The sequence below is a fragment of the Aedes albopictus genome, chromosome 2 (genome assembly GCF_035046485.1).
Source record: "Aedes albopictus strain Foshan chromosome 2, AalbF5, whole genome shotgun sequence".
NCBI lineage: Eukaryota > Metazoa > Arthropoda > Insecta > Diptera > Culicidae > Aedes > Aedes albopictus.
Window position 1 is genome coordinate 331,326,592 of NC_085137.1, and position 11,944 is coordinate 331,338,535.

Below are 11,944 nucleotides of genomic sequence, written 5' to 3' on the forward strand. Positions count from 1 at the left end.
TCCCTATAAGAATCTCTGAATGAATTCATGGAGTAATCCCTGAAATAATTCCTGGAGGAATTCCTGAAGGTAGTCTTGGAGGAATCTCTGGAAGAATTCCTAGAGGAAAACCTGCATGAATTCCTTGGAGAATATCTTGAGGAATTTCTGGAAGACTTCCAGAAGGAATTCCTGGAAGAATCCCTGAAGGAATTCCTAGACAAATCCCTGAAGGAATTCCTAGACAAATCCTGTAAGGAATCCCTGATTGAAATCCTGAAAGAATTTCTTAAGCGATCACTGGCGGAATCCTTGGAGTTACCATTGGAGGAATTCCCGGAGGAATCCCTGGAGGAATTTCTTAAGAATTCCTTTGAGGTACCTGGGGGATTCTGGAGGATTCCTGGAGGTGTGCCTGGATGAATTCCTGAAGAAAACCCTGGAGGAATTCCTGGAGGAATTTCTGGAGGAATTTCTGGAGAAATCCCTGGAGGAATTCCTGGAGGAGTTCCTGGAGGAATTCCTGGAGATATCTGTGGAAGAATCCCTGGAGGTATTCCTGGAAGAATCTATGGCAGAATCACTGGAAGAATCCCTGAAGGAATTACTAAAGGAATTCCAGGTGGAATCCCTGGAGGAATTTCTGGAGTAATCCCTGGAGGAGTTCCTGCACAAATCTCTGGAGGAATTCCTGGAGGAATTTCTGGAGGAATTCCTGGAGGAATCCCTGAAGAAATTCCTGGAGGAATACCTGGAGGAATTCCAGAAGGAATGCATGAAGCAAATCCTGGAGGAATCCTTGGAGAAATTCCTGGAGAAATCCCTGGAGGAATTGCTGGAGGAATTCCTGGAGGAATTTCTGGTGGAATTTCTGGAGGAATTTCTGGTGGAATTCCTGAAGGAATTTCTGGTGGAATTCCTGGAGGAATCCCTGGAGGAGTTCTTGGAGGAATTCCTGGAGGAGTTCCTGGAGGAATTCCTGGACAAATCCCTGGGGAATTTTTGAACATATCCCTGGAGCAGTTCTTGGGGGAATCTTTGATGAAATTCCTGGAAAAACTCACGGAGGAATCTCTGAAAGATTACTTGGAGGAATCCCTGGAGGAACCCTTAGACAAATTCTTTGGGGGATTGAACGAATTCCTTAAGGAATCCCTGGATAAATTGCCGGAGGAACCTCTGGAGAAATTCTTTCAATAATCCTTAAAGGTATCCCTAGCACACTCCTGAGGAAATCCCTAGACGAATTGCTGATAGAATCTTTGGAAAGTTTCTGAAGGAATCCCTAGTGGCACTGTGGTCTCCAGTTAGCATAGTGGTTCTGCTTGCCTCACAATATACAAATTCATGGCGCGGCAAACAAAGAAAGCCCTCCAATTAATAACTGTGGAAGTGCACTAAGAACACTAAGTTGAAGACAGGCAGGCCAAGTTCCATTGCGAATGTCGAGCCATTAAAAAGAAGAAGAAGAAGAAGAAGAAGTAGAAGAAAGGAATATCTAGAAGGATTGCCGAATGCGGAACTCCTGAAGGAATCTCTGAAGAAATCTCAGAAGGAATCTTTGATGGAATTTCTGGAGGAATCATTGGAGGAGTCCGTTAATGAATCCCTGTAGGTACCCCTAAAGGAACCTCAGGACGAATCTCTGGAGATACTTACGAAGGAATCCCAATTTCTTTTGTGTTTAGTTGAATTTCTGGAGGAAACTTGATGGAATTTCTGGAGATACTTTATTGAATGCCGTAAGTAATTCTTAAAAAAAAAACTAAAATAATTCCAGATGGACTACCTGCAGGAAAAACTTAAGTATTCTCTGACTGAAGTTTTGAAAAGATCTTTGATGAAATTCCTGGAAGAATCTTTGGAGAAGTTGTTTTTATCTACAAGAACTTATTTGTATATTTTCCAATGATATTTTAGAACGACTTGTCAGAAAATACCATAATAGTTATTTATGTAACGAGTTGCAAAAAGTTGATTTTTTTTCAGCACGAGTCGTACATTTATCCATCGAGGCTTGCCGAGTTGGATAAATACAAAGAGTGCTGAAAAAATCGAGTTTTGCAACGAGTTCCATACAAAATTTTATGCAATGATTTTTTAATACACAACTCATTTGAGTTGCAAAATTTTCATAATGCAACTCAAATGAGTTGCATTATGATTATTATGCAACTATTTTTCATTATGCAACTCATTTCAGTTGCATTATGAACCAGTTCGGAAAAGTTGGCCATTATGATACCAAAATGGGTTCAATAAAATAGAAATTATGATACTGAATTTCATAATAGTTATTTATGCAACGAGTTGCATACAAAGATTTTTGCAATTACAAAAAAAAACATTTAGTGCGATCTTTTCTAGCTACACAAACATATAGGGGTGGTGGGGGTAAAGTGGACAGGTGGGGTAAAATGGACAGGGTACAGTTTCATGGCTTTTATTGTTTTTCAAAATGTTTCAACGATTGAAGCTAATGCTCAAGCATGAATCATTATACTTTTGCTGATCTTGAACATTAAAACCAAATAAACCTCTTCAAGATGACAAAAACTTTAAAAATCACGTGAAAAATAGGAAATGATGTAAAATCTGCTTATAATTGCTCAGGTTTTCTTGTAATTTATTTTCAAACTTCGGCAAAGTTGTAGAGTATTGTTCTTACTATATCTTAACGGTATCTCCGGCACCTTTTCGGAGCAATTTTGTGAATTTCTTAGTAAATTTCTGTGAAAACGGCTAAAAAACACAAAATCGATTTGATACACCTTTAAATCTTTATCAATTTGGCTCAATTTTGGACTGAAGACTTGTTTTTACATGTACATTGATACATTGATGTGTCACGGAGACATACAGAAAAACTCGTAGTTAGAAGACACAGAATGTTGCTAATTGACAAATTGAGGGATGAATTTTTGAAAAAAATCGCTGTCCACAAACGAGGCTGTGTTGTGGATTGACATCTAAGCCGAAAGAGAGATAATTCTTGAAAAAGTGAATGTTCATGATGAAGGCTCGGGCTCAGTTTGGCTTTCTATTCCACAGAATTATCACCTGTTCTGTGGCTTAGTTGGTTAAAGCACCGGTCTAGCGAATACGGGGTCGTGGGTTCGAATCCCACCAGAACGCGATTTTTTTTCAAAAATTCCTCCCTCAATTTGTCAATTAGCAACATTCTGTGTCTTCTAACTACGAGTTTTTCTGTATGTTTATGACATACCAGCAAAATTTGGTAAATGCCAGTAAAGCGCATCATATATCAGTGTCACGGAGAATCGGAGAAAAAAAAAGTTTCAAAGTGAACAGGTCTAATAATCAAAGAGAACAATATTTTTTAAATGCAACCCCTTACAAGATTTCTAGAGTATATCATTACCTTTTATGTTACTCGGAAAAGCAGATGGAGTTTGCCGCATTTCCGTGGGAAACGACCAAAATGCTTAGGTTGTCCACTTTACCCCCACCACCCCTATGTATCAGTAGGAACCACGTGCGCGCGCTCATGCTTGTCGGCGTAGTTTTTCGTTTGATCAGGTAGGCTCTGGTGTAGTAGGTGTCACCAATGATCGAGCTCCCGTTGTCAAACAGTTGTGCGCGGGCAAAAGCAAAAGCAGATTCAGCAGCTGCCTCTACACTTGATTTGTAGTTCGAATCCGAATTGAAATCGTCCTGATTCGGATTCGAGCTGCTCAGTAGATGTAGAGACAGAGGCTGAATCTACGGAAGGCATGGTGGTAAGTAAAAAGTGCGTACGAGCAAAAGTGCCGAAAAGTGCTACTTTTCAGCACTCTTAAGCAATGATTTTTTTTTCATAATGCAACTCATTTGAGTTGCATAATATTCATAATGCAACTCAAATGAGTTGCATTATGAAGATTATACAACTATTTTTCATTATGCAACTCATTTCAGTTGCATAATGAACCAGTTCGAAAAAAATGACCATTATAATACTGACATGAGATATATAAAATTAAAATTATGATACAGAATTGCATAAATTTATTTAAGTGTCTGGTTTCATGCAAGATTTCTCGTTTTAGTTTCAGGTTAAAGTACCAGCTATATTTTGTCATCAGTTACATGTTTATCTCTCAAGAAAATTTCAACTACTTAAGTACAAAATTACATCTTTTATTGAAATATAAATTCATCCATATAAAAGTTGATTATCGTCACTTGGTATTCTGTGCACAATCCTTCCGCTGTTTACGGGTTGTTTGCGCGCAATTAAAAACAAATTTTCCCGAGATTCTTAGTAATTTTCCTTCTACAACTTAATTATGTTTATTATTGTGCACCGGTTAGCTTCTAACGGAATTGTTCTCCCTTCTCTCTTCTTCCAGGAACGATACAAAACAGACATGAGCGTTGCCATCCAGCTGCTGCAGTGCAAACCGGACAGTTTCGTTTCGCCAAAGCTTTCCACGGTAAGTGCCGGCATCCAATAACATCCGGTCACAGAGCCTCTGGCTGCAACGAATCGTTCGCTCAACCTGGGCCGCCCGGATCACATTCCTGGAACAAAACTCGTTAAATATTCCATTTTGTGCAACAACCGTCTCTCCGTGTTCTCTTCCAACAGCTTCCAATCGAGATCCAGTCGAAGGTCGCCACGTACATGCGTCTGGACACCAACTCCCATTCGGACTCGGAGGGAAGCACCAGCGGGGTGGGAGTGGCCACCGCCAGCTCGTACCACGTGCTACCCGCTTCCGACAGTCCCCCGCCGATGTGCCCCTTCCCGCCAACTGCCATGGTTTACTCTATGCGGGGAATCGGTAAGTGTTAGTAGCCCGGAAAAGTGTAGCAGCTGCATAGTTTTGCTTTCTCCCTGTGTTTCCTTTAGAAGTAGTTGGAATGGATTGGCTCTTTCGTTTTCGGTTGCGGCTTCCTTCTAGGCTGTTTTTCTTCAGTTAACTAAGTTCCGGAGTGGTCTTTATTGTTGGATGCACCATTATTTGGAGGCTAATTTAACATAAACAGCCACGGAGTGTGAATTCAAATGGAAAGAGGATCAAACAAATAAGTTTAAGATGGCATTTGTCATTTGATTTGAAGAATGTTGGTTGAAGATCTACTTCAGTGTTTCTCAATGTTTCAATCAATTGCGTATTTATTTCCTAATTAAGAAATCACGAGGTGTTGTATCCGTAATCACAAATCATTTTCAATATTTATATTTTCGTTTAAGACTGTGAATTTGTGTGTGACTTATTGTAAACTAAAACACATAAGACTTAAATCACTTAAAACTGAATGTGCAAGGCTGAACCTTAAAAGGGTTTTAGTGATTTGACTAGTCACCTCTAATCGTACTCAATATCATCCTGGTACCACCAAGTAGCTCTAGTTGACTTTCCAGAATACTTTTGCGGTTTTGAAGATTGGTTTTCTCAGGCTAGGGTTAGTCTATGACTAGTTTTGGATTAGGTACCTTAAATGTCAGATAATCCAAAACCAGTCATAGACTAGCCTGGCCTTATTTTATCTTTTCAAAGACAATAAGGCTTGTTTGGAGTAGAGACAAAATGTCGAACTTCTTCGCACCTTTTGTCCCTAAAATTTTGCTCTTTGATTGTTTGTCCATTCATGCTTTTGTCTTGAATATGGGTGTTAAAAACACAATATCAGCAGATATTAAGACATTTGCCGGAACAGCAAAAATAAGATTGAGAACCACTGATGTAGACTATTACCATCTTTCCCAACTCACACACCTCCAACTAATTGAACTATTTTCCATCCTGCCTGATTCTAAGCTTACTGTATATAGTTTTGCATACTTGTTCTTTTTATTATAATTTTCCATTATTTTCCCCTTGAGCGGTGACGCTTCACATATATCCTTTCCCGGTTCACCGTGTTCCTGTGCTTCTTGCGCAGAAATATCTTTGCCAACATAATGCTGGTAGTAAATGGCGAAAGCTCCCTCCGTATGCATGGTGCAGAATTAAAGGAAAAGAAAAAAAAACATACCACAGATGCTCCGCTATTAATATGGGAACACTCGTGAACAGCGAAAGTTGCCGGTGGGAAGCTGGGCTAGAGGTTCCTAGATGAGCGCCTCCAGGTGAATGGTAAATTGCAAACACGAACACAACCAGGATCACACGGTAGCAGTATGCACAACGTACACTCTTTCCACTCTTTAGTATATGCCTTTTAACATGCTTGAGATGCTTTCTATTAATTAGAAAATCTAATTAAAGCTAATGGGTTGCACAGGTACTGATTTATGCATGGATAATTTTCAACACTCGAATTTTACACTCCATCAAGTTTTGACATAAGCTTTCAGCTTACTAAACTCTCACTAACCCCCGGGAATGGTAGCCGAGAATCTAATGGAAACTAGGTGTTGTGTGTCTAGTTCACTTAATTCCTGGAAATGAGCGAAATATGAAAATAGTTGAATGTGAAGGTGATGCAACAGTTGTAACATATTATATTCAAAGCATTCCTCCAGTGCAATGTTATGTATCAGCGTACCAATTTATACGAGTTTTTAAGTGCGAAACCGACGATCTTGACTCCTCCGTACATCATGTTCCACAACGTTGGGCCGAGAATGTAACACCATGGCAGGCATACCCGCAGTGACTCAGTGAAGGAACTCCATTAGGAATACTAGAAGAACAACGAGGAGAAACCCCAGAAAGAGATTAAGGGATCTTAAAAGGATCTACAGGACGAATCACATAAGAACATTCAGGAAGGATCCGTAAATAAATTCCTGAGTAAATCTCTTAAGGATCAATAATGATTTCTTCTGCTAGGATAGTTATCCCAGTAGCTCTAAAGGTTTTTTTTTAAATAATTACCTCTGGTATTCCTACAGATATTTATCCTGGGATTCTTCAAAAACGTTCTTCTGAGATTTTCCAAAACTTTCCTGCACTATTTTTCCTACAGTTCTTTGTGGGGTGCTTTCAGGAATTTCATTTGTGGTTCTGGGATTCATTCTTCTGATATTCTTTGAAAAGTTTCTCCTCAGATTCTTTAAAGAATTCCTTTCGGGACTGACTAAAATCCTTCGGGGATTTGCCTTCTATTATTTAAAAAAATCACTTTTAGAATCTCAAAAGGATCTACAGCCACGGTTCCCAACCTTGGCTCTCGCGACCCCCCAGTCTGTCGTTACTGCGCTTTTCGTAAAACAATCGAAGCGTGCCTACAAGCGGTTGGGGGGACGCGAAACGAAGATTGGGAAGCTATGATCTACAGCAAGAAGGATCTATGAAGGATATAATGGAGAAATGTGAGAATTAAAATCAGTTATTCCAGAAATTTCAAAAGAAACCGCAGTAGAAAGCCCATCTCCTTGATAAATAATTCTATCAATTGAGAAGAATTTCCTGGAGAAATCTCACGAGTAAATAAATTGCAGAATAAAATTTTTAAAGCAATTTCTGAAAAATTTCTGAAAACAAGCAGGATCAGCAAGAATGGCAAAGATATTACTGGAAGAATTGCACAACATACGGATAAGCAAGTTGAGAAACTCCAGAAGGAACATTTTGAAATCCCGAGGCGAGGGGGCTTTTTGCGGAAGTCATAGGTATATCTGGAGGTATCCCAGAAAAAATTTCAGAGAAAATTCCAAATGAAAGTCCAGTTGAAATCTTAGATAAAGCTCCTTGGAGACTTGCAATCAAATCCTCCCTGTTGTCTGGGTAATCGTATGAGATGTTGCATAAGAGAATAAAGTGGAGGCCATATGCGTACATGCCTACAAGCGCCAAAGTAAAATGTACGTACATCGCCTCCACTTTAACATCTTATGCGATCGCTGGTCGACTGGGGTCTCCAGGACTCCCAGTAGGAATTTCGGATAACATGAAGATCAGAAATACCAAAAGAAAATACATAGAGAAATCCATGTAGTATCTCACAAGGATCTTCTGGAGGAATCCCATATCTTGAAGAATTGTAAAATAAATTTCTGGAAAAGTCATCGCCGCAACTGCAAGGCACACAACAAAACAAATTCTTGGAGAAATGTGTAAAAGAACTTCTGGAGGAATCTCAGAAGAATCTTCTGCAGGAATCAGAACAAAACCAGAAAAAAAAACAAAAAACAAAGAAGAAGTAACACAACACTTCAAGAGCAAATCTGAAAAACCAGATTAATCCACCTAGTGGTGATAGTGCCTTTCTCGTCGAATATGAGCTCATGAACTTTCCGTCGACGTAAGCCAAAATGTTCCTGAATCCTGAAAACACTTTATATAGAAAAGCAACAATTTTAACAAAGCCATCATCGATTTGGGAAACTTATTGATGGTACATATTCCGATGTAAAGTTCAACATCAATACAGAGCTGCCAAATATCAGACCTCTCAGTTGACTGCTTGACCGCCTAAACCAGTGGTGCTCAGGCTGGAGGATACCGCGGGCCAACTTTGCAATTCGGGATCGACATGCGGGCCGCATAAAACATCGATGCACAAAAACAACAAAAAGAACAATTCTAAAGCATATTTATTAAAAGTCTGAACTGTTCAGAACTTGAGTAAGGATCAAACTTTATAATCTATATTGCCCTTCGTGGAGTTCAATTTAGATTCATAAGTTTGGTTGAGAAAAACGTTTGAGCTTCAAATTGAAATTCAAACAAACAATTTAGAAGTTGCCCCTAGAATTGCCTTTAAGCCACTTCAAGAATTTGTCAAGCAGCTTTTACAAGAATTTCTTTTGAATCGCTCCAAAAAGGTTTGCTGGATTTTCACCTGAAATTTCTTGTAGGGTTGCTCCAGAAGGTTTCTTTTAGTTTTCTAGAATTCTCTTGGAACACCTCCAAGAACTCCTCTTAGATTTGCCTTCGGAACTGCCCTGAAGTTACTTCAGGAATTCCTCATTATTCGTTTCCAAGAATTTCTCCTAGAATAGCTTCCGGATTTTTCCGAAAATTTACCAGGAGTTTCTTGAAGATTTTAATAAATTCTTTCCATAAGTCTCTTCTAAAGTTGATGAAATTCTTAATCATTAAATTTCTTCAAAAATTAGATTTTTAACAATTATTTCCGGAAGTTTCTTCAACATTATCTTCTAGAGTTGCTGCATAAGTTGCTTCAAATTTTCCTCAGGCGTTCTAGGCATCTTTTGTGTCTTGATGAAGTTGGTCCTGGAATCTTGTTTGTAGTTACTCCTGAAGATTCTCTTTTTGTTGCTCGTGGAATTTAGACTAAAGTTGTTTAAGAAATTTCTGTAAGAGTGGCACCAGAACATTTTTCTAGGAGATGCTCCTATAATTTCCATGCTGTATCACCACAACTTTCTCATTCTTCAGGTTTATTTTCTCCAGGATGATTTGAGTTTCTCCATATATTTTGCTTAGAGTTGCTTAAAATTTTTCTCCAATAATGTTTCCTGGAGTTTCTTCAAAAATGTATCCAAAAGTTTCTCCAAAAGGGCACAGGAGACGCTTTATCAATCTCGCCTGAGATTTTTTCTTTAGGTTCGTTCAGGAGTTTCGCTTGGACAATTCAAATTAGATTCGTAAGTTTTGTTTCGAAAAATGTGTGAGTCTTATAATAAAAATTCAAACAAATAGTGAAAATTAAACAATATTGGCGCCAAGTTGAGATTTGTTCAGAATTTTGTCAAAAACTTCGTGCTTTGTGTTTTTATGTTCTACGGAAAGTCGAATTGTGAAATATTTGCTCACTGTAACTAATTTTCAAATGATTCAAGATTTCATTTTTAACAAACCTTCATTTGATTCGTACCACTTATAAATAACTATAAGCTGATTTCATGACTTAACTGAAATGCCGAAATATTTCGGAGTTGCGATTTCGATTCTTACCAGAACGGATTGTTCTTTTTGTTTATTTTTCATTTAATTTAGGATGAGTCGCAGGATGAGCACCACTGGCCTAAACCCTAGTCGTGCATTAGGGTCATTATTACTCCATTTCTTGCACTACGGCAGCGGGGCATTGTGATCTTCGCCAATGTTAATTTAGGCTATTTTTTACCATTGGTAACACGATTCATGTGAAACTTGACCTTCTTACGAGAAAAATGCATAAAATGTAAATTTTCCATTCAAATTTCAATCGCAATGAGAAGAGTGAGGGCTCAACCAGCCGCACCCAAATTGTGAGCAGTCATTTTAGAAGCAAAAGGAGATTGAAGATTGGAATATTGAAAACTGTATAAGGTGTTGATGCGATTAAATTATATTTTTTCCATAAAACGTTGATCCATCCTACTGAACATTTACACCGCTGGAACCAGAAATGGTGTGATTTGAAGGGATCGCTTTGGTTACGACTTTGTTCTTTTGCATATATGAAGACTTTGGCCATTTCTTCACTTATAATCTTACCCAACGTTTACAGGCTATCAAAAAAGTCACGATTTGATATATCGCTTTGACATTTATTTTGTTCACTTCTATAATTCCTCAATTTCATGTAGAGCTTGCATGGGTTTTGTTAAATTTCGCGTATGAGCACTCCCGGTGGGACACCTGGAATCGATTCCGGTTGTATCAAATATGGTCTGAGACTATGTTCTTGTCAATTGTTCATCGGGTTACCTAAGAAGCTAAAAATTAATGTAATCTGAGGCTATATTCTTGCTAACCGTACAGCAAATTTTTGAAAAACCCACCAATTTATGTATTGCATGCATGATTTTGGTTTACTTCTATTAAATCGCTTCCGATGGAACACCCGCAACCGATTCCGAAATATTATTACAAGTTCTAGATGTGGCCTGAGACTATTTTCTTGTCGACCGTTTATCAGATTATCAAAAACGCCGCTATGGTTTAGTTCCCTCCTATATTTTACCACTTCCGGTGGGTTACTCGTCTCGTCACCAGTTTTGGAATACTACCGGTTCTCCCAAATATGGTCTGAGATTGTTTGTTGGCTGACCGTTTATCATGTTACTGAATATATCATTGATATGTCACATATATTGGTTCTCTTTTACATTCGACCATTTCTGGCAGGACACCCGGAATCGGTTCCGTAACACACTGATATGGCTTTCGTCTATTTTATTGCAACTGTTCATCATGTTACCTAAAAAGCCGTGATTTGAGGTATCGCATGCATTGGTTTGGTTTCACTTCCGGCCCGAAACCGGTTGCGGAACACTACCGATAGTCTCTCAAGTAGTCTGAGCCTATTTGCTTGAAAACGTTTATTAGATTATCAAAAATGCCGCGCTTTGCTGTGTCGCATGCATGGGTTTGGTACAATTTTATATTTAGCCGCTTTCGGAGGGAAACTCGGAACTAATTTCGGAACTACTGACAGTCCATAATGTGGTCTTAGCATACTTCCTAGATAACCGGTCATTAAGTTGTCGGAAAAGCCTTGATTTGATGTGCCGCATGCAAAAGTTTTGTCAAATTTTATATACGGCCACTTCCGGTGGAGCTCCTGGAACCTACTCCGCAACACTACCGATTCAGATATGGTCTGCGATTGTTTTCCTGCTAACTGTTCATCAGGTTATCGAAATTGCCGCAGGTTGATGTGCCGCATGCATGGGTTTGGATCACTTTTATATTTGACCACATCCAGCGGAACATCCGGAACCTGTTCCGAAACACTACCGGTTCAGATAAGGTCTGAGTCCTTTTTTATGCCAACCTTTCATTGGATTATCAAAAAAGTCGTGCTTTGATATGTCGCATGCATAGATTTGGTTCACTTTTATATTCGGCCACTTCCGGCGGGATATCCGGAACCGGTTCCGGAACACAACCGGTTCTGATATGGTCTGAGACTGTTTTATTGCTAACTGTTCATCAGGTTATCAAAATTGCCGCAATTTGATGTGTCGCATGCATGGCTTTGGTAATTTTTTTATTTGGCCACTTCCAGCGAGACACCCAGAAACGGTTCCGGATTACAACCGGTTCAGATATGGTCTGAGACTGTTTTCTTGCTAACTGTTCATCAGGTTATCGAAATTGCCGCAGGTTGATGT

General features: G+C 39.0%; 1 protein-coding gene across 2 annotated transcripts in view; it reads left to right on the plus strand.

Annotated features, from left to right (window-relative positions):
• Nucleotides 1–5,394, plus strand: part of LOC109426354 (tight junction-associated protein 1) — a 99,298-nt gene extending 93,904 nt beyond the window's left edge. Inside the window, exons 3-5 of one of the 2 annotated variants that reach the window (XM_062852527.1) lie at nucleotides 4,332–4,415; nucleotides 4,571–4,766; nucleotides 4,835–5,394. In XM_062852527.1, the coding sequence (XP_062708511.1) occupies nucleotides 4,332–4,415; nucleotides 4,571–4,766; nucleotides 4,835–4,905 (351 nt within the window). In that variant the 3' untranslated portion in view covers nucleotides 4,906–5,394. The other variant, XM_062852528.1, reaches the window with a different exon arrangement.
• Nucleotides 5,395–11,944: the final 6,550 nt, after the last annotated feature.